This window comes from Balaenoptera physalus (assembly GCF_965194825.1).
Source record: "Balaenoptera physalus genome assembly, chromosome: 3".
Lineage (NCBI taxonomy): Eukaryota > Metazoa > Chordata > Mammalia > Artiodactyla > Balaenopteridae > Balaenoptera > Balaenoptera physalus.
In genome coordinates this window covers 60,343,159-60,365,861 of record NC_138890.1, presented here as the reverse complement: position 1 = coordinate 60,365,861, position 22,703 = coordinate 60,343,159, and the positions used below count along the sequence as shown (strand labels likewise).

The 22,703-nt window shown below is 44.4% G+C and overlaps 1 protein-coding gene across 5 annotated transcripts in view; it reads left to right on the top strand.

The window, feature by feature from the left end:
- CYSTM1 (cysteine rich transmembrane module containing 1) overlaps positions 1-22,703 on the top strand; it is a 108,000-nt gene that overhangs the window by 56,887 nt on the left and 28,410 nt on the right. For 3 of the 5 annotated variants that reach the window (XM_082454332.1, XM_082454330.1, XM_082454331.1), the window contains exon 2: positions 7,627-7,848. The exons of the other annotated variants lie outside the window; for them this stretch is intronic. In XM_082454332.1, coding sequence (XP_082310458.1) covers positions 7,647-7,848 — 202 coding nt within the window. In that variant the 5' untranslated portion in view covers positions 7,627-7,646. The remainder of the gene's footprint in view (positions 1-7,626; positions 7,849-22,703) is intronic. 5 annotated transcript variants of the gene reach the window in all.

The window sequence follows — 22,703 nt, the reverse complement described above, 5'->3', positions numbered from 1 at the left end:
GAACCAGCTTTTAGTTTCATTGATCTTTTCTATTGTTTTCTTTGTCTCTATTTCATTTATTTCTGCTCTGATCTTTATTACTTACCTTCTACTAACTTTGGGTTTTGTTTGTTCTTTCTCTAGTTGCATTAGGTGTAAGGTTAGGTTGTTTGAGATTTTTCTTGTTTCCTGAGGTAAGATTGTATTGCTATAAACTTCCCTCTTAGAACTGCTTTTGTTGTGTCCCATAGGTTTTGGGTCATTGTGTTTTCATTGTCATTTGTCTGTAGGTATTTTTTGATTTCCTCTTTGATTTCTTTGGTGATGCATTGGTTGTTTAGTAATATATTGTTTAGCCTCCACATGTTTGTGTTTTTTTAGTTTTTTTTTTTTTCTGGTAATTGATTTCTAATCTCAGTGTTGTGGTTAGAAAAGATGTTTCACATGATTTAAGTTTTCTTAAATTTACCGAAGCTTGCTTAGTGGCCCAGCGTGTGATCAGTCCTGGAGTATGTTCCATGTGCACTTGAAAAGAATGTGTATTTTGCTGTTTTTGGATGGAGTGCTCTATAAATATAAATTAAGTCCATGTAGTCTAATGTGTCATTTAAGGCCTGTGTTTCTTTATTGATTTTCTGTCTGGATGATCTGTCCATTGATCAAAGTGGGGTGTTAAAGTCCCTCACTATTATTGTGTTACTGTCGATTCCTCCTTTTATGGCTGTTAGTATTTGTCTTATATATTGAGGTGCTCCTATGTTGGGTGCATATATATTTACAATTGTTATATCTTCTTGGATTGATCCCTTGATCATTATGTAGTGTCCTTCTTTGTCTCTTGTAACAGTCTTTATTTTAAAGTCTACTTTGTCTGATATGAGTATTGCCACTCCAGCTTTCTTTTGATTTCCATTTGCATGGAATACCTTTTTCCATCCCTTCACTTTCAGTCTGTATGTGTCCCTAGATTTGAATTGGGTCTCTTGTAGACAGCATATATACAGGTCTTGTTTTTGTATCCATTCAGCCACTCTGTATCTTTTGGTTGGAGCATTTAATCCATTTACATTTAAGGTAATTATCGGTATGTATGTTTCTATTGCCATTTTGTTAATTATTTTGGATTTGCTTTTGTAGGTCTTTTTTCTCCCCTTCCTCTTTCGTTCTCTTCTCTTGTGATTTGATGACTAACTTTAGTGTTGTGTTTGGATTGCTTTTTCTTTTTTGTGCGTTTTTTATCTATTGTAGATTTTCTGTTTGCAGTTCCCATGAAGTTTTTTTGGTTTTTTTTCCCCCTCTGTGGAATCTTACTGTATTATTAGTTTTTTAATGTTTTTACATCTTTATTGGAGTATAATTGCTTTACAATGGTGTGTTAGTTTCTGCTTTATAACAAAGTGAATCAGTTATACATATACATATATCCCCATATCTCTTCCCTCTTGTGTCTCCCTCCCTCCCACCCTCCCTATCCCACCCCTCTAGGGGTAACAAAGCACCAAGCTGATCTCCCTGTGCTATGCAGCTGCTTCCCACTAGCTATATAAACATGATTGTCTTAAGTTGCTGGTCTTTTAATTTCAATTTCATTTCTAATATCCTACATTTGTGCTCTCCTCTTTTCATGATTGCTGGTTTTCATATCATATTTGTGTGTGGATGATTTCCTACCTTTACTGTATATTTGCCTTTACTGGTGAGCTTTTCTATTTATAATTTTCTTATTTCTAGTTGTGGCCTTTTCCACATAGAGAAGTTCCTTTAGCATTTGTTGCGAAGCTGGTCTGGTGGTGCTGAATTCTCTTAGCTTTTGCTTGTCTGTAAAGCTTTTGGTTTCTCTGTCAAATCTGAATGAGAGCCTTGCTGGGTAGAGTATTCTTGGTTGTAGGTTCTTCCCTTTCATCACTTTAAATACATCATGCCACTCCTCTCTGGCCTGCAGTTTCTGCTGAAAAATCAGCTGATAACTTTATGGGAATTCCCATGTATGTTTTTTTGTTTTTGTTTTTCCACCAAGCAGCTTGTGGGATGTTAGTTTCCCAACAGGGACTGAACCCAGGGCTTTCACCCAGCAGTGAAAGTGCCGAGTCCTAACCACTGGACTGCCAGGGAACTCTCCCCCCTTGTATGTTATTTGTTGCTTTTCCCTTGTTGCTTTTTTAAAATTTTTATTTTATTTATTTATTTTGGTTGTGCTGGGTCTTAGCTGCAGCAGGTGGGCTCCTTAGTTGCGGCTCACTGGCTCCTTAGTTGCGGCTCACCGGCTCCTTAGTTGCAGCCTATGTGCTCCTTAGTTGCTGTCAGCGGGCTCCTTAGTTGTGGCATGCATGTGGGATCTAGTTCCCTGACCAGGGATTGAACCCACATCCCCTGCACTGGAAGGCAGATTCTTAACCACTGTGCCACCAGGGAAGTCCCTTTCCTTGTTGCTTTTAATATTTTCTCTTTGTCTTTAATTTTTTGTCAGTTTGACTATGTGTCTCAGCGTGTTCCTCCTTGGGTTTATCTCTGTGCTTCCTGGACTTGGGTGACTGTTTCCTTTCCCATGCTAGGGAAGTTTTCAGCTATTATCTCTTCAAATATTTTCTCAAGTCCTTTCTCTTTCTTCTCCTTCTGGGACCCCTATAATGCAAATGTTAGTGTGTTTCATGTTGTCCCAGAGGTCTCTGAGACTGTCTTCATTTCTTTTCATACTTTTTTCTTTATTCTGTTCCATGGCAGTGATTTCCACCATTCTGTCTTCCAGCTCACCTGTTCTTCTGCCTCATTTATTCTGCTATTGATTTTTTCTAGTGTATTTTTCACTTCGGTTACTGTATTGTTCATCTCCATTTGTTTGTTCTTTAGATCTTCTAGCTCTTTGTTAAACATTTCTTGTATCTTCTCGGTCTGTGCCTCCATTCTTTTCCTGAGATCTTGGATCATCTTTACTATCATTACTCTGAATTCTTTTGCAAATAGATTCAATGCAGTGGTTTTTAAAAAAAATTTATTTTATTATTATTTTATTTTATTTATTTATTGTTTCTGGCTGTGTTGTGACTTCGTCACTGCGCACAGGCTTTTCTCTGGTTGCCGCGAGTGGGGGCTACTCTTTGTTGCGATTCGCGTGCTTCTCGTTGTGGTGGCTTCTCTTGTTGCTGAGCACAGACTCCAGACACACGGGCCTCAGTAGTTGTGGCACGTGGGCTCAGTAGTTGTGGCTCGTGCGCTCTAGAGTGCAGGCTCAGTAGTTGTGGCACACGGGCCCAGCTGCTCCACGGCATGCAGGATCTTCCTGGACCAGGGATTGAACCCGTGTCCCCTGCACTGGCAGGTGGATTCTCAACCACTGTGCCACCAGGGAAGCCCAGATGCAATGCAGTTTTAATGGATCTTAGCTGCTGCTTGATTTGAGCTGTCTCTTTTGGAGCTGTGATTTGTCTTTAATGCTACAATTTCCACTGTTTACATTTGACCCTCAGTGTAACACACTCTGCTATAGTAGAGCTTACATTTCACCCGACCAAATTTATAAGGGAAAACATTCATGTTTTAAAGTTTTGTATCATACCTTAAATTTAAAGCTCATTTATATTCTGGTTATGTTAAGTGGTTTGTACTAGACTGTGTCAATGTGAAGGAATCTTTCTTTACTTGGATTTGCTTCTGTACAAGCATGGGAACAGTTGATTCCCACTGGGTGAACTCCTGCTTTTCGGATGCCAGCTCTGGAATCTTTGATCTTGACACAGATGCTATTTCTATGACTTTTGCTGTTCTCTTACTGGGATTTTTTTCCTGCTTAGAGGAAACTGAAAATAGTTCCAGATTTTATTCCTCTAAGGTGACTGTGTTCTGGGAACACAGGACAGAGTGTGGGGTGGGGGTGGGTCATGACAGTAGAGCATCTGTATGGCTTATGCTCTTTATAAGTGCCTGTGAGTAGTATATGGGGTTCCCCTGACCCCAGACATAAAGCAATTTCTCAGGCAGAGGGAGAAAGTTACATACTAAAAATGAGGGGGAAACATGATTGAGGGAGAAGGGGGAGGACACATACATTTGGGAGAGTTTTGAGGGTCCCAGGAATAATGAGGAATAGATACACATAGATCAATCAAGAAAAGTCATGAAACATTGAGGTGTGAGGTTGTGATAGTTCTAAACACTTTGTTCTCTGTTCCTTCTCACTGCTCATTGTTTTTAGAAGGGCAGTGTCTTCAGAGACATATAGGTGTAGACTTTGCTAGAGGGAGAATGATCATTATTACAGGGTCTTGTTGGATTAATGAAGTTAAACTACAGTTTCGATGGAATTAGGTCAGTACAGAGGGGACACACACACAAACACACACACACACACACTGAACTTCAGGAAAGAGTAGTTATGATGGCTGTGTTCTACTTCTGTGACTTAAAAAATAACTAATGGAATAGCTGTAGGGGGGTTAATGAGACTGATTTCTGTGTTAACCAAGGCTCACTAGGTTTACCACAGCCTTCCAGGTAGGAGGGAGGAAATGCAGAGAAGTAGTCAGCAGTTAGGTGCCCAGGTTCACATGATGAATGCAGTTTGTCACCGTAAGCCTTTGGTTTAGGGTAAAGGGAAAGGCCATTTCCAGGTCAGAGTGTAATGCCACGTTGGCATAGACCAGAGAGCAAAGAAGGGAAAGAACTCTAGTTCTTTTCTGAATCCCTGCCAGGCCCCTGAAGAAAGAAGAATGAGAGACAGAATGCAGATGAGGTCAAAAGAGAGATCTTCCAGCCATTCCGATTTCATCTTACAAAGTTTCAGTTTATTATCCCCTCCTTCAAGTGACACTCTCCTGACTCCTACCTCCTCTCACTGGGTTTAAGCCCCTACTGCTACCCAGCAGTCTGTTTACCCCTTTTTCTAAAAACCACCATCCTTATGTTTGTCTTTTTAACCTGTTGTCCAGGGAAAGGATTTGAAGCATATCCATTTTTGTACCCCACTACTTAGCACAGTGCCAGGCACAGTCAGCACTGCATAAATGTCTGCTTGCTTGAACATCAATCAGAGGGGTTCATTAGCTTACCTTACTATTGGTTCCTAGTAGTGGAAATTCTACAGAGGTAGCTTAGGTTAAGTTGGGTTTTAATCTGATTTATGAGCTATTATAAAGTCATCTGGAATCCCATTTCTTTCTTTTTTTTTTTAAATTATTTAGTTATGTATGTATGTATGTGGCTGCGTTGGGTCTTAGTTGCTGCACACGGGATCTTCATTGCAGCATGTGGGATCCTTTTTTTTTTTTTTTTTTTTTTTAGTTGCGGCATGTGGGATGTAGTCCCCTGACTAGGGATTGAACCCAGGCCCCCTGCCTTGGGAGTGCAGAGTCTCAACCACTGGACCACCAGGGAAGTCCCTGGAATCCCATTTCTTTCCTTCTTTCTGCTCTACCTTTCTGAAGTAGCTACTTCATCTTAAGGCTGGTGGCTCCCTCACGGCTGCAGATTGGCAGTCAGCAGTTTTGTAGGCCATGTCCTTGCTAGACCGTGTATTTGACTGTGTTAAGGGGAAGGGAAGGTTGGGAGTGTGTCAGGAGAGCCCCAAGATTTTTGTTGTTGTTGTTGTTAAATTTATTTATTTTATTTATTTATTTATTTTTGGCTGCGTTGGCTCTTCCTTGCTGCGTGCGTGCTTTCTCTAGTTGCGGCGAGCGGGGGCTACTCTTTGTTGTGGTGCGTGGGCTTCTCATTGTGTTGGCTTCTCTTGTTGTGGAGCATGGGCTCTAGTCACGCGGGCTTGCATAGTTGTGGCTCGCGGGCTTCATTGCTCCGCGGGATGTGGGAACTTCCCGGACCAGGGCTTGAACCCTTGTCCTCTGCATTGGCAGGCGGATTCTTAACCACTTTGCCACCAGGGAAGCCCAAGCCCCAAGATTTTAACTGATCAAACCACTTTTGAACTAATCTGAGTGGCCAAGGGATGCCATTTGTGATTGGCTTAGTCCTGGAGTCCTTGAATCAGTCTTGATGGAAAAGAAGAAAGAGTGATCTGGATTGGCTTAGGTTAGATTGGGCTTACCCTGGAAATGGTAAGGAATGAGCTTCCCCAAAGCACATGAACTACAGGAAGAAAGAATGGAAACTTAACTGGAAATCTGACTTATTATGAAGGGGGATGTGGTTGTTGTGTGGGCAGCCAGCAAAGTCCACTATTTTAATGCAGATTTTCTAGGGAACCTTTCTTTTTCTTTTTTTTTTTTTTTTTAATTTTATTTATTTATGGCTGTGTTGGGTCTTCGTTTCTGTGCGAGGGCTTTCTCTAGCTGTGGCAAGCGGGGCCACTCTTCATCGCGGTGCGCGGGCCTCTCACTATCGCGGCCTCTCTTGTTGCGGAGCACAGGCTCCAGACGCGCAGGCTCAGTAGTTGCGGCTCACGGGCCCAGTTGCTCCGCGGCATGTGGGATCTTCCCAGACCAGGACTCGAACCCGTGTCCCCTGCATTGGCAGGCAGATTCTCAACCACTGAGCCACCAGGGAAGCCCCGGGAACCTTTCTTTATGGCTACTCTGTTCTTCTTATAGAGTCATTTATGAATTTATTGATTGCATATTATGAAAAAGAATTAATGGTGAAATTATTAAATTTTGAGCATGAGACTCTTCCCTCTATTAACTTACTCAGATAGGTAAAACGTTAAATATCAGTACAGGAGAGGGGTGACAGTACAAGGCAGCAAGATGACAGCAATCATGTTCATCCAGAGTATATGTACTTTGCATTCCCCAGTAATGCTTTTAATCAGGAAGTCATTGTGTCAGGCACTTCGGGGGCTACAGAGATGATAGAAAGGAGATGCTGGCCCCCTCCAGACTTCAGGCCCAATCAAGAGAATGGATAAAAGGCTTTGGGGACTGGGAAGAAATGGCCTCCCTCACAGAAGCAAACCACCCAGAACAGGAACCTGTAAAACAAAGTGGGGGCTCCTGGGGAGTGCTCCAGCGTCCTGGGAGCCTGGATGGTCAGAGGAGGTGCTTGGCATGCTCTGTGGACAGCTCTGCCCTCTGTGTAGTGACAACCGAGCACACTGCTCAGCTGCTCAGAGCCGTGGGTCTCGGGAGAGCAACCAGATCACCCAGTGCCCAGGGTGGGGGCAACCCTTACACTCACTGGTCACTCACTGCCGGCGTTGCTGCTTGTTAGAAAACCCCACTGTGGCCCAGCCCTGTTTGTTGGAGGATTTCTGTCACCGGGTCAGCCTCTGCTGATCTGATTCATAATTAATGCTGTTAGACTTTCTGCCTCCTTCTTAGAGCTATCCAATCACATTTATGGATATTTTAGAGAATTAAAAAACAAAATAATAATCTGTTCTTCATTCAGCACATTTACTGAGGGGCCTGCCTTGTGCCAGTCACTATGCTAAGCTCCAGGGTCATGGTGATGACCCAAAACTGACGTGATTCCTGCTGTCACAGCCTGTAGTCTAGTGGGGGAGGCAGACAAAAGGCAAACAGATACATAAGATATTTGCCAATTGTGATGGTGAGAAGGAAACAAAATGGGCAGAGCTGAAGATGTGCAAGAGGTTTAAGACATCTTTAAGGCAATTTTTAAATGATCTCATGATTACAGTTTTTATCCTAATGATTTCCCCAGATTAAATGCAAATAACTTTCAACGTCTGTCTCTTAGGTGTACTCGGCAGGTCCCTGATGAACCAAGGGAACCCTCCACCGTATCCAGGCCCCGGTCCGACGGCTCCATACCCACCTTATCCACAGCAACCGATGGGGCCTGAGGTCTACCCTCCAGGACCTGTGGGGGGACCCTACCCACCTCCTCAGGGGTACCCCTACCAAGGATACCCACAGTACGGCTGGCAGGGCGGACCTCAGGAGCCTCCTAAAACCACAGGTACTGTGATGTGAATGGGGCATGTATACAGTTGGTCCTCCATATCTGCAGGTTCCGCACCCACGGATTCAACCAACCACCAGATTGAAAATATTTGGGGGAAAAAAATTCCAGGAAGTTCTAAAAAGCAAAACTTGAATTTACTGTGCTCCAGAAACTACTTACATAACATTCATGTTGTATTTACAACTATTTAAATGACATTTACATTGTGTTTTTATTATAAATAATCTAGAAATGATTTAAAGTATATAGGAGGATGTGCATAGGTTATATGCAAATACCTTTCATATAAGGTATTTATATATAAGGGACTTGCGCCACCGCAGATTTTGGTATCATGTGGGTCCTGAAACCAATCCTCCGTGGATACCGAGGGACGACTGTATGTGTATTACGTGGGTGTGCATGTGTGCAGTCCAACGTCACCAACGGAAATGTTTGCACGTTTTCTTTGGCAGAGAAGAAACTCTGGCCTTTGTTTGCCATGGTTGACATTTCCAAAGCTTGGTGACTGCTTCGGGTGGCTTCTAACTCCTGAGAAGGACTTCTTTCTTGGGAGGGCTGAATCAATTCTGCCTCCTTTCTCTTGTCCCCTGTGGGGCTGATGACTTCCTGGCCGACATGTTTTCTGAAGGCATCTCCTCGAGCAGTGAGAGGGGGCAAAGTACCAGTTGGATTCTTGCTCTGGCAGCCAGTTTTGCTTTTCAGGTTTAGCCTGTTGGGATTGTTTTATCTCTCAACTTGTTGACCCTCAAGTCATCCTCTTGCCCCTGCTATTGGGGTTGGTTTTCTTTACTAATATGCTTTCATAATTCTATTTAACCTGCTAGCTGAGTTGTCAGCAGCTTATGAGTCCTTCTTGTGTGCTGGAACAGTGCTACTCAAAGTTTACTGTGCAGACAAGTGCCAGTCCATGAGCGGCTATCAGGCTGCAATGAGATAAATACAGAAAGTGAGAGTAAAAATTTTAAAACTTTGAGAGCAATTTAACATTGCTGTGACATTCGAGCATGGAATCTTGCATTTTACAAAAAGTAGCAGTCTGTGAAGGGTTAGGAAGGAAACATCTTGAGAAGCACTGTACTACCTGTCTTGGTGACTGTTATGACTGTATTATAACCTTTCGGTTTGCAGAATAGTTGCGCTCTTAGAGCTTTCAGCTTTTGAATATAGCTAATTCTTACTGAGTGTTTATTATGTGCCAGGTGCTCTCCTAAGAGCTTTACATACATTCACATTTAATCCTTGCAACAGTCTTATGAGGTTATTCCCATTTTACAGTGAAGTAATTGAGACACAGAGTGGAGTAACGACTTGCCCAAGGCCACCCAGCTAGAAATGGCAGACCCCAGATTTGAATCCTGAAAGTTTGACTGTGGAATCTGTACCTGTATCTTATTGCTGTACTGTTGTCCCTTTCCTGTCTTTTCTGACCTGACACATTTGTCTGAATTTAGGGCCTTAGGCTGCCTCAGAGATTTTCCTATAGTTTAACCCCTTACTAATCAAAAGTAGTAACAGAACTGACAGTTCATTTTATTTCAGAATTTGAGGGTTCTTTAGAATGGGTGGATGCCAAGGAAGAAAAATAGGTTTAAGAGGAATTGTGTGCTCAATATGGGAAAGATTTTACTTTTATGGTGTCACGTCAGGGGCTGTATTGAGATTGAATAGATTTGAATACCTTTAAAAGATTTAGTTTATCTTGAAGGAAAACTTTTACAATCCAAGGTTCTGTTTTGTTGTAAATTGTTATAACGCGTGCTTGGAGGACTGCAGGAAGTACAACCAGTATAAATCAGAGCAGTTGGCATCCAGGTCTATGACATCAGAGGGGGATTTCCTGAAAATAAATCTCAGTTTCTGGGGTTTCTGCTTCAAAGCAAGGTAACCCTGTGATGAATGAAAGAAGGCCAACTGAAAAGACCACATAATATATGATTCATTTATGTGCAATTCAAGATTAAGCCAAACTAATCTATGGTGATGGAGATCAAAATAGTGGTTACTCCTGGCTGTGGTGTCGGAGAATAGGGTAGGGTTTGTTATTGACTAGCAAGGACACAGGGAGACTTCTGGGGTATTAAGAGTTTTTTTGTTTTTTGTTTTTGGCTGCGTTGGGTCTTCATTACTGTGTGCAGGCTTTCTCTAGTTGTGGCGAGCGGTGGCTACTCTTCGTTGCAGTGTGCGGGCTTCTCATTGCGGTGGCTTCTCTTGTTGCGGAGCATGGGCTGTAGGCATGTGGGCTCAGTAGTTGTGGCTCGCGGGCTCTAGAGCGCAGGCTCAGTAGTTGTGGTGCACGGGCTTAGTTGCTCCGCAGCATGAGGGATCTTCCCGGACCAGGGCTCGAATCCGTGTCCCCTGCACTGGCAGGCGGATTCTTAACCACTGTGCCACCAGGGAAGCCCTAGGAGTATTCTTTTATCTTAATCTGGGTATAAACATTTTCAAGCCACACACTTAATATTTGTGCACTTTAGTATATGTTATATGTCAATGAAAAAAAAGTCAGCCCAGCATTTGTATTAAACAATAGATTCAGCCCAGTGCCTCCCTAGGTTGTGTCTTTCACCCACAGCCCTCCTGGTCTATGGTTTGTAGGCCATTTCTGGGCCTGTATTGTTTATACTGACTGTAACTACCATTCAGTGGATTTGAAACATTATAGAGCTTGTCTAGAATAAGTGCTTCCTGGGCTCGGTGGACCTTGTCCCCTCATGCAGAAAATACTCACAGGTTTGCCCCTCTTTCTTACCTTTGGTGTAATTTAAGTATTACATCAGCGTTTTTGAGGAAAAAAAATAATATCTTAATTCTTCTTAGGATTAAAAGGCTTTATCAATTTATCAATGATTTCATAAATGCAGTTGAAAGCTGTTTAACATCCTTTTCTACAGGATTTCTCTCTCTGTCATCAGCCTGTGCATTGTTAATTGCCCAGACCTGTTCTGTACCAGGTATGGCAGGGGATACCAGGTGGTCAAGCTCTTCTCTCAACCTGGGGTCCAGGTTCTGTGAATGGGACCCTCTGACCCCCCTCTCACTAAGGGATGTGCTTTTTGGGGACCCCTTTCATTTCTTTCTCTTTGTATTGCTCCTGGGATCCCCAATCAGAATCATTCTTGGGGCCTGTATTCTAAGCATGTGTCTTTGAGCTCTCTGCAGAAATTTAAGGGATTTTTTTCTCTAGCAGGATGATTTTAGATGTATCTACTACTGCATATGCCATCTCTCAGCTGAAGTTCATGTGTGTAGTCCCTTCTGTTAACAGCTACCTAGGTGGAAATTATTTGTTTTAGGGTCTTAGCTACTCTTAATTGGTGTCTGGTAATTAGTAAGGGTTTAATAAAGTGTTGAATGGACAGGTCGGTGGGTAGATGGCTAATCTAAGCAGAACCTTCTTTGGTAGTCTATTTTTAGTTCAAATTTCATTTTTTCAGATATTGTATTTTTTAAAATTTATTTATTTATTTTTGGCTGCATTGGGTCTTCGTTGCTGTGCACGGGCTTTCTCTAGTGTGGCGAGCAGAGGCTACTCTTCATTGCGGCGCACAGGCTTCTCATTGCGGTGGCTTCTCCCACTGCAGAGCACGGGCTCCAGGAGCACGGGCCTCAGTAGTTGTGGCATGCAGGCTCAGCACTTGTGGCTCGCGGGCTCCAGAGCGCAGGCTCAGCAGCTGTGGTGCACGGGCTTAGTTGCTTCGCGGCCCATGGGATCCTCCCGGACCAGGGCTCGAACCCGTGTCCCCTGCATTGGCAGACGGACTCTCAACTGCTGCCCCACCAGGGAAGCCCTTGTATTTTTTTTTTAAGCCTTTGTTTTTCTCAGGAAACCAGCTTTTTGGAAACCATGTGATTGGAAGCAGCAGGTGCTTGTGGGATTGAGGCTTCCCAGGGAGCACACCTACAATATGTCAAGGGTCTCCTGGGGAGATTTTTAATAATAATAACAACTATACCAACTAGTATTTCTTGCACTGGCATTAGCTTCACGTAATCTTCATAATGACCCTGAAGCATTAGTCCCATGTTATAGAGGGGGAATCTGAGGCTCAGAGAGGTTGTGATTCAGTTATTTATTGTATAACATTACCACCCTGAAACTCAGTGGCTTAAAACAACAGTGATTTATTATTTCTCATGATTGTGTGAGTTGGCTTTAGGGGATCTCTCCTGGGGTCACTTGTGTGACTTAATCCAGCTGTCAGCTTGGCTGGAGCTGAAATGTCCAAGACTGCCTCGCTCACATGACGAAGGCCTGGGTTTAGCTCCATGAGGCCTCTCTCTACACATCTCCCTTTCCACGGCAACTAGCTTCCAAGAGTGTGAAAGTAGCAGCTGCCAGGCTTTTAACGGCTAGGCCCAGAGCTGGCACCGCCTCACTTACCCTGTATTCTATTGCTCAAAGGCTGGCCAGATTCTGCAGGAGGGGAAATAGATGCCATCTCCCCCCACTCCTGCTTTTTTGGCAACAGCTTTATTGAGATACAATTCACATACCATACAATTCTCCCATTTAAAGTGTCCAATCCAGTGGGTTTTGGTGTATTCACAGAGTTGTGTGACCATCACCACTGTCTAATTCCAGAAGATTTTCATCACCCCGAAAAGAAACCCTTTGGCAGTCATTTCCGATTTCCTTAACTCTCCTCCTACATGAATCTACTTTTCTGTCTCTATTGATTTGCTTGCGTTGAACTTTTCTTATAAGTGGAATCATGTAATATGCGCTCTTTTATGACCGGCTTCTTTCACTTAGTGTAATGTTTTCAAGGTTCATCCACGTTGTAGCAACTATCAGTGCTCCATTCCTTTGCCAAATAATATTTTATTGTATGGATATACCATATTTTATTCATCTGTTCATACTTTATTCATCTGTTCATTAGTTGATGGACATTTGGGTATCTGCTTTTGAGCTATTTTGAATAATAAATAATGGCTGTTATAAACATTGGTGTAAAATCGATTCCATCTCACTAGGAGGAACAGCATGTGAATACAGAGTGAGAGGAATCGTTGGTGGCCATCTTGGCAGACAGTTCACCATGCTCCGATCTTTCCTTTTAACAGTTCACCTCTCTCCCATGTGCAAATTATACCCATCCCCTTCTAAGACCACCAGATGTCTCATCCAGTAACTACCTCAGCTTGGAGTTAAGGATGTCACCATCGAGGATGGCCTCTAACCAGTCATGCCGCTCCCTTCGCTCCCTACTCCTCATTCCCGTTCTGCCCAACTGTACAGAGAGATCAAACAGAATATCAGCACTTCTGTGAAGCTTTGCCTCCTGTATCCCACACCTCCCATAGAATTTACCACTCCTAGGTGCTTCAGCTGCACCCCATACAGACTTCTTTCAAAGCACCTCCTCTCTCCAAATTCAGTTAGGTTTCATGTTCTCTCTGATTTACCTCTTTAGTGTCTGACTCCAGTCAACCTTGCTCATACTATTTTAGTTTAGGCTTCCACCATTTGTGTTGGTCAAGACTCTTAAGATTGCAAGTGACAGAATCTCAGCCTTAAATATTAACCAACAACAGAGGATCATCGGAGACCTGAGTGAAGGCCCCAGATGATAGATGGTGACCAAAACAGACAGGAAAAAGGGACACTGAGGGAACAGAGGCAACACAAGGAGCAAAAACCCTACTACAAAAAAGGGGGGGAGTCTCCTAATATTCTTAGATATGCAGGGAGATTTCTTACTGAAATAAGAGTAGGGATGCTGTATAAAAAGCAACTCAGGATACAAAAGCACTTAGGCAAGGAGCATGTGTCAGCCCAAGGATTGGGTTCAAAGACCCATTTGGATAGCCAGGTCTTGCCAAACCAGAACTTAAGGCTTTCTGCCACAGGTGGAAGCTTGACATATGTTTTGGTTATCTATTGCTATGTAGTAAATCACCCCAAATCTTGGCGTTAGAGATTCTATAATTTGGGCAGGACTTGGCAGGAAAGATTCATCTCTGCTCCCTGGGCCTGGAACATAGGAGATAACCAGTGTGCTGAGTTGAGTATGTGTACTTTCTACCCTTGAATGGGATTTACAAACTTTCCTTCTTGGCTTTCATATTTGTAGCTGTCCAAAGGGGCACTATGGGGTTGGCTTACACCAATAATACAGAGGAAGAAGCTGTTTGGTTTGGCAGATGCTTTGGAAGGGAGAGAGGGATGGGAGCATGGCTGCTGGCTGTCTCACTGCTGGGAGGGGTCACGCGATGCCCACACTGAGAAGCTACTGTGCTTACGCGTGTCCCATCCAGGCTTGGGCTTTTCCACTCTTACTGGCTTGGTTTGGCCCTCTTGTTTCCCATGAAGTTAATTTAAGTTCAGTCGTATTCTGTCAACTGTTTCAGTTTCAGTGAAATCTTGTACTTCTGGTTCATCATAACAAGAAATTGTTCTTTTGAATGCAAAAAAAAAATCCCCCATCCAGTATCCCTTTTCCCCCTCTCCCTCCTTCCACGTGGCCTCTCAGTGTGGCTGACTTGGGCCTCACAGTGTGACAGCCTCAGGAGGTCTGGGCTCCTTAGGCGTTAGAGTACAAAAGTGGCAGCTGCCAGGCCTTCCTTTAAAAAACAAACAAACAAACAAAAAACTTTTCATTTAACTTCTTTTTTTTTTTAATAAATTTATTTATTTTATTTATCTTTGGCTGCATTGGGTCTTCGTTGCTGTGCACGGGCTTTCTCTAGTTGCGGCGAGCGGGTGCTACTCTTCGTTGCGGTGCGCGAGCTTCTCATTGTGGCGGCTTCTCTTGTTGCAGAGCACAGGCTCTAGGCGCGCAAGCTTCAGTAGTTGTGGCACACGGGCTCAGTAGTTGTGGCTCGCGGGCTCTAGAGCACAGGCTCAGTAGTTGTGGTGCACGGGCTTAGTTGCTCCGCGGCATGTGGGATCTTCCCGGACCAGAGCTCGAACCCGTGTCGCCTGCATTGGCAGGCGGATTCTTAACCACTGCACCACCAGGGAAGCCCCATTTAACTTCTAATTTTGAAAAAATTCCAGACTTACAAAAGCTTTGCAGAAATAGTACAAACAATTCTGTATACCTTTCACCCAGATTTCCCCAAATCTTCTGCAACTACAAGGTAATGATCTCCCTGGCTTTTTTACTGCCCAGGCTCAGAAGTCTCAGCACATCACTTCCACCACACTCTCTATCAAAGCAGCCACAGGTCTAGCTAGCAGAGATTCAAGGGGAGGGGAAATGGACTTTACTCTTGATGGGTGGGTGACAAAGCCACAGTGCAAAATGGCACAGAAACTCTACCCCCAAGTCCCAGTGGTGATGGGTGAGCTCATCATGTTCAGTGAAGCATTCTAAATAACAAAACTCTTTCTAGGTTCTTATGAATATGCCATAGTAACAAAACTGTTTAAAGTGAAAATTAAACACAACAGTATCTCCAGTCTTAGGTCAGAAGATAGGCCATCTGTCTTTTTAAGGAAAGTTCTGTGAATTGGTTAGAAAGTCATGAAGTCCGAGGTTTTTAAATTCTCTCACCAAGTGGTATGGACTTATATACACTACCAAATGTAAAATAGATAGCTAGTGGGAAGCAGCTGCATAGCACAGGGAGATCAGCTCAGTGCTTTGTGACCACCTAGAGGGGTGGGATAGGGAGGGTGGGAGGGAGGGAGACGCAAGAGGGAGGGGATATGGGGATATATGTATATGTATAGCTGATTCACTTTGTTATAAAGCAGAGACTAACACACTATTGTAAAGCAATTATACTCCAATAAAGATGTTTTAAAAAAGAAAAAGAAAAACAAAAAGAAGTAAATTCTCTCACCAAATTGAAATGGCTCCCACTCAGATACCTCAAATCATTGGAAATGTTAGAGTTCTCAGCTGATCACCCTTCCGAGCTCATGGCAGACATCACTCATCAATTCTGGCTCTAGCTGCTCAGCCCCAAATTTGGCTTCAGAATCCTCCTTACCGAAGGATCCTAGGCAGCCGCTATGAGTGAGGCTTGAATTGTTAGGTAAGATGAGGCCATTTTACCATTCCTTGCTAGGCCGAATCCCTCTTTTTAGAAATACTAAAACTGAAGTACAGTGAGGTTTAGTGACTTGCCCAGGGTCCACGAGTTTTGACTAGGATGTAAGTCCTGATTCCAAGCTAAATGCATTTCTTCTTTATGGCCTGCTGCTGCGATCCAGCACTGATTCCACAGCAATTCCCAGACACCTTCCCTCTGCCTCCTCCCTCCGCCCTGCCCCCCAGCCACCGAAACAAACACAAAAACCTGGTAGTTATAACAGGGTACCACTTTCCTAGTAGACAGGTAAGTGGAGTGTGATAAAAGCTGAGTTCAAATCCCCTTATTAACACGAGGACCTGGGCAGATTGTTTAACCTCCCCGATCTTTGCGTGTGCCTGCCTCTCCCCTTGTAAGCTTCCTGAATGTGATTTTTTCTGTCCTTCATCTCTGCTTCCACAGAACCTAGAACAGTGCTGACACGTGGTATATGCTCAGTAAATATTTGCTGGATGGATGGAAATATCACCAGTTTGAAAGGTGGTTGTGAATTCATGCTCCATGTCTGGTCCCCTTTCCCTTTGAGCCCCTTCCCTTGCTATTTAACTCTTGGGAGTCCAGATACTGCGGTTTTATTCATATTTTTCTGGGTTAGGACTGATATCTGACAATGTATTGATGTAAAATAAAATGAATTCTGCTTCAGCAGAGTCCTTGGGGTGCCCCCATGGAGTTCAGAAGCCTGACTGGCCTTTGAACCGGATTTCTCAGCCTGTAAAAAAGTGCCCCTGTTCTTGCTCTTTGTAATTTGAAGGAGCAAAAGGGGAGCACCTGTTCCAGGAGAGCCCTGCCGGGTCACTGGCCAACCAGCAAGATGCTGTGAGCGGCCTTTCCTCGGTCCACAGTCAGAGTGCCGGCTGGTAACATGGCATGGTGCCCCTGCACACGCCCTTTGGTGTCTGACACTGCTCTCATCGCTCAGCACAGGGATAAACGAGAAAGGAGTTTAACGGTCTGGCATCTCTGGCTAATTGGCCTGAGGTCTGGAATTACAGCTTGGCTTGTTTGAGCCTTTTATGCTTTTTTTTCATCAGAAACTCCGATCAGGCATCGTCATTGCCCTGGGAAGACTTTCAGCATAGATAAAGTCCAGCTCAGTACCTTCTTTCTCTGCCAGGCATCAGATGACAGAATGTCTCAGCAAGGACACTGCCTGGTGCCACCTAAAGCCGCATTGGCTTAGGAATCTAGGTGGAGTTTCTCCAGTTCCCTGAGCTTCTGTTTCCTTATCTGTAAAATTGGTATTACAGGACTGTGGCGAAGCGAAAACAAAGTCATATACCACGTAGAGTGTATGGGCAACGAAGGACTTAGCACCCTCCCTTGGCCCACGCCACTTTTCTGAATTTTTGCTTGTGGTTGGATGAGGGTGGTGAAGACAGGAAGCCCTCAGGGGAAAGGTGGGGAAGCCAGTTGCTGAGGGTCATTCCTGATCTACCCTGAGAATCCCCACACATCTGAGGCAACCGTGGGACCGACAACTCCAAAGTCATATCATCTGCAGTTTGTAGCCTTGTAACTGGTCTCCCTCCTCCTGCTCTTGCCCCCTGCTGTCTGTTTTCTCCCCAGACCCTCGAGAGGCTTCCCTTATCACGCAGAGTAAAAGCCAGTCCTTAGGGGGACCAGCCAGGCCCTCCATGAGCGGGCTGCCCCCATGCACTGCTCCACCTTCACAGGCCGCCCCATTCCTACCCCGGCCTTGGTATTTGCCATTCCCTTTCCCTCTCCTCCGAAATTGACTGGGCTTCTGTCCTCTCGTGGTTCTTGCTCAGCTGTCACCTAGTCAGAGAGGCCTTCCAACCACCTCCCCTCTCCCTCTGCCCCATTTAACCAAGCACCCCAGCCTGGCACACTCTCCCTGCTATGCCCACCTCTTTTCTCTTCCCAACACATTGTTCACATGTCCCTTGGCTGCCTTTCTCCTCCTGCTGGAACGTAAGCTCCTTGAAGGCAGGGACTTTTGTATGTCATGTTCACTACTCAATTCCAAGTATGTGCTGACTGGCTGAGTGTCCCCTCCCCCAATGTCCTCTGCCTGCACAGGTGTCTTTGCAGCATTCTACTTCCAGCCTTACCTTGGGTTCCTGTTCCTCCTCATGTCCTCTGTACAGAATCCTGGGAGTGGCTCTAAGGAGCTGCTACTAACTGAGTTTTTGCTGTGTCACGCCTGGTGCTGAACACTGTATATCCATCAGCATTTAATTATCGTGACAGCTCTATGAGGTGGGTCTTACTCTTCAAAAGAAGAGTTTGCCCAAGGTCAGAGCTAGTAAGTGGCAAGCAAACATTCTAACACCATGTGTGACCTGAGAGCCTGTTCTCTATGACAGTGCCCCAGAGGCTCCACCACCGGGATAGGTGCCAGCGCCCGAGGGCTCTGCCCCGTTGCTGCCTTCCACTCTGGCCGAGGTCCGTGCTTGGCCTACCTTGTGCTGCTTCCTTCTTGGTCTCCTGGTTTATCCTGATCTCTGCCTTCTTCATGGCAAGAGTTGACTGTCTTGCGAAATACTTCTTTATATCTTATCGTCACTTGATCTTTGTTCAGTTAATTCATTTAACCTTCGTCCTTCCTCTTTCATCTCTTAGCACACATTCTGGGACGTTCAGTTGAATCTAGTGCCCAAAGGGCATTTTCATGGAATTCCTTGGAAAAGTGCCCTTATGTCTCACATGGGCTTGGGCCAGCATCTTTAAAACTTCGGCCAGCCCTGTCAGAATCGGGAAACTTGTGGTTTCTGACTCAGCAAGTAGGTCTGGTCACGTAGACTCTTTGCTATGAGAAGAGAGACAGACCCAGTGGCCACAAGGAGGGAGGTCTCTAGAAAGGGAGGAAGAAGAGAAAGATGAGCAAGGAAGGGATATGAGAGGGAGACAGTATGGTTCCCAGACCTAGCACAGTAGCTGGTAGTTAGTAGTGCTTCCAGAAAGATCTACAGAAAGCATGAAACCTCAGGGCCTATCTAGATGAAGGCGCAGAAACTGGGGGCAAATGGGACGGTTGCCTGTGGTCTGATCCAGCCTGAACTTGGCCCCTCAACTAGGAGAAGGCGGGCTGCTTATGGGGTCCTCCTGGGATGCGTGGCTCTTGATAAGGGCTCTGACCCCAGCTGTTTCTCTCAGCACTGTGGGGCCCCCCTTTCCCTATCTCAGGGAGGGCAGGGACCTTCATGGCCCATCAGGCTTAGAGCTTGCTGATTCTTGCTTTGGAGGGGAAACTGCTCCTTCTTACTTTTTGTCATGGTCTACTGGCTTCCATTTAGTGGAGGCTTTGCTACCAGCCTGGGTTTCTATGTGATAGGCCAGAGGTTTTGATTTACCTGAGGATGAAAAGGTTTTGGTGGAAGCAGTTCCTCACCTAACGCTTGGGTGTGCCAGAGTAGAACCTATACAAGTTAAGGGCTCAAACATTTCTTTTGCCCTCCTTAATGGTTTTCTATTATTCTTAGAATAAAGACCAACATTCCGAAAGGTCTTGAGAGGTCCTTCATGGTGGAGCATTGCCAGCAGATTCTGTTTCAGTTCCTCAGCCTCACCAGGCCTCTCCTCCCATATGGCTTTTGCAAATGGTGTTTCCTCTATATGGCTTGGAAAATTCACACCTCTCTTGACTCAGTACAAGTAACCTATTAATCCTTCCCATTTCACTCCTGTGTCACTTCAGCGATGCTGAGTGATACCTTACCCCCAGCCCCGGTCTGGGTCAGCTTCTGTCCTTCATAGTACTCTCTGGGTTTGTAATTTTACAGCCTTGGCTCTAGTTAGAGAATTACGGTCTCCACCACTGTCTGAAAGCGTTCTGATAGTAGAGACCTTGTCTGATTTGACTGACCACTTGATTCCCCAGTAACTACTTGTTGAGTGATTGAGGATGAGAAGTTTAAAGATAGCACAGGGAACTCTGCTCAATATTCTGTAACAACCTGATTGGGAAAAGAATTTGCAAAAGAATAGATACATGTATATGTATAACTGAATCACTTTGTTGTACACCTGAAACTAACACAACATTGTTAACCAACTGTACTCCAATATAAAATAAAAAGTTTAAAAAAATAAAGATATGCAGGAGAGAAGACAGGGTGAGTTTCTGGAATAAGCTTTTTCAAGTGTTAAACTCTGGGTTTGAGTTTGCAGAAAAGACTGTTTTGCACTACTTTTCACTCCCTCACGTTATTCATTTTTTGGTCTGGGTTCTGAGCAGAATATTCAGTGTGGAGGACTGTTGCAATACTGGCAGTCACAGGTATGTGAATTATCAGAACTGAGAGATGCAGCTTTGGGTCATTTTTGCCTCCACTGAATGGTCTGGTCCCTAAACATAGTAACAACTCTCATAGAAAAAAAAATGTTTTCCCATTCATAGTCCAGATACCCCATCAACTCAAATCTTTTTTGTGTTCTTATTTCCTAGGCAGTTCTTGCTTATGTGCACGTGTCATTTGCACCTGGCTGCCATTGTAGTGTAGATTCCATTGTGTATTCTGTTTTCCCCCCCACTTACTTTGTCATAAGCAAATTTCCTATAACGCAGGGCTTCTCAACCTCAGCACGTCGACGTTTGGGCCGGGTAATTTTGGCGGGGGGAGTGGGGCGCTGTTCTGTGCCTTGTACAATGCTTAGCAGCATCTCTGGCCTCTTCCCACTAAATGCCAGTGGTATCTGCTCAGTTATGACAACCAAAAATGTTGCCCAGACATTACCAGATGTTCCCTAGGGGCCCAGAACCTGCCTTTGAGAACCACTGCGATAGAGTCTTCATAATGAAAACTGTACGTTGGCTTTTGAGCCCAGTGGAGGAAGGGGCCTTCCTAATCAGCTTCACTAGCAGCTGAAAAATTCATGACTTTTTCTGGTGGCCTGCCCAGGAAGAAGGCTCCGGGAACTTGGAGCTATAAAGAATTCCCTCTTGACCTCTTACTGGACAGACAGTAAGAGGCTTTGTTTCTGAGCCTCTCTGCAGGTGGGACGGGAGAATGTGGGTGTTTGATACCAATTCCTAGATTAAAACCAGGAGGACAAGAAGAGTTTGAAGCCAGTGGTCTAAGTTTTTGAACATTTAATATTAATTATTAATTGTCAAATAGTTAATAAATAATAGTTAAATAAAAGAGCTAATAATTATCAAGTGGTTATGGTGTGTCAGGCATTTTTATGTGTTAACTCATTTAGTCCTGAGAACAACCCTCTGAGGTAGATCTTTTCTCATCCCCGTCGTATAGATGAAGGAACTGAAGCAGAGAAAGCGTGAAACTTGTTCATGGTCTCACAGCTAGGAAGTGGTAGAGCTGAGATTCAAACCCACCAATCTAACGCCAAAGCCTGTGCTCCTCAGTGACTACCATTTATTGAGCACCTAGTGAGGTGCCCAGCTCTGGGCTGAGAGCTTTATGGACATGGCTTCAATTCTTGCAATAGTCCTTCCAGGTAAGTGGTGTTATCCCAGATCTTACACATGTGGAACCTGAGTCTTAGAGAGGCTGTAATGTCTTGCCCATGGTTCCCCAGGTGTCTGACCCAGAGCCTGACATGCTTCCATGTGTCATGGGGCCTCCCATGAATGAGTAGAAGTTTTTGTTTTTGTTTTTTTTTTTAACTTTGTCTTCCTTTCTTCCTTGGAATCTCACCACTCACTCGTTCAACAATTGTGAAATGCCTTGTGTAATTTAGTGCCAAGCACTAAATAAATGTTACTGTTTCTAATTAGATCTTGTTCAGGTGCTTTGTGTACGTGATCTTTTTTAATCCATACAGTGGTCTTGGTGGTTTCCTGTTTCAGAGATGAGGACACAGGTTCAGAGAGGTGAACTAACTGGCCTAAAGTCAAAGAGTAACTCGCTGAGCCATGAATTGAAGCCAGGTCTGTCTGGTTCAAATTGTATTCTTAACTTTCATGCTCATTTGCATTCCATTAGGAAATACCCTTGAAATACTTCAAAATATTAATAATATTTATATATAATATATTATATATATAATATTAATAATAATGTGCATTGTTAACAGCGGTGACGAGGTGGGCTCTCTGAGTATGACGTGTGCTCTCTGGGACACTCAGTTGCAACTCTTTTCCTTTCTTTTCACAAAAGCAGATTCGATTGGCCTTTAGTGAGTGAACTGGGCTCTTGGCACCAGTTTTGATTCTCATTCCCCGTATTTGTGACCTCAGGCTTTAACTTGACAGATCTGCTTAGCTAGGCCCGCGCTTAGATGAAGTCCCGTTCGCCTGTCCCCCGGCCCCCGCCCTGTGACTGCACTAGGTCTGGGAACTGGCGTCACATGAAGACAGTCTGGTCACGAGGACACTGGGGGACCATAGGCTCCTAAAGATGGCCTTGGGTTTTTCCATCTTCTTGGATATAGAGACACAACCTGTTTTGGTCAAACGCTTCATGTAAAACACTCTCTTTTGCCTTTTCAAAAGCTTTGGCCTGCCCAGCGCTCAGGGGTAATGCAGTATGAAAGGGCAGCTGCTCTTTGCAGATCCAGTTTACTCAGCTGGCCAAGGAAGTGTGCTCAGTTGGCTGGACCGGGCTGGACCGGGCTGGCCCAGGAAACAGGGGTGTTTGAAGTCCTACCCTGCTCCCAGACCACTCGCCCCCAGGTGCAGCCCAGGTTTTCTGCTCTAGTACTGCATTTACCCAGTCTTGAAACTTGACATAATGCCTTTCATTCACATCTCGCATAAGCTTTTTAAAGTTAGGTTGATGTAAACAACGAGGAAATTGGTTTGGTGGGCAAGGAAAGGAAGGCTGCTTTGGGTAAAAGGAATCCAGGGAAACTGGAAGGTGCAGGTGGGATAG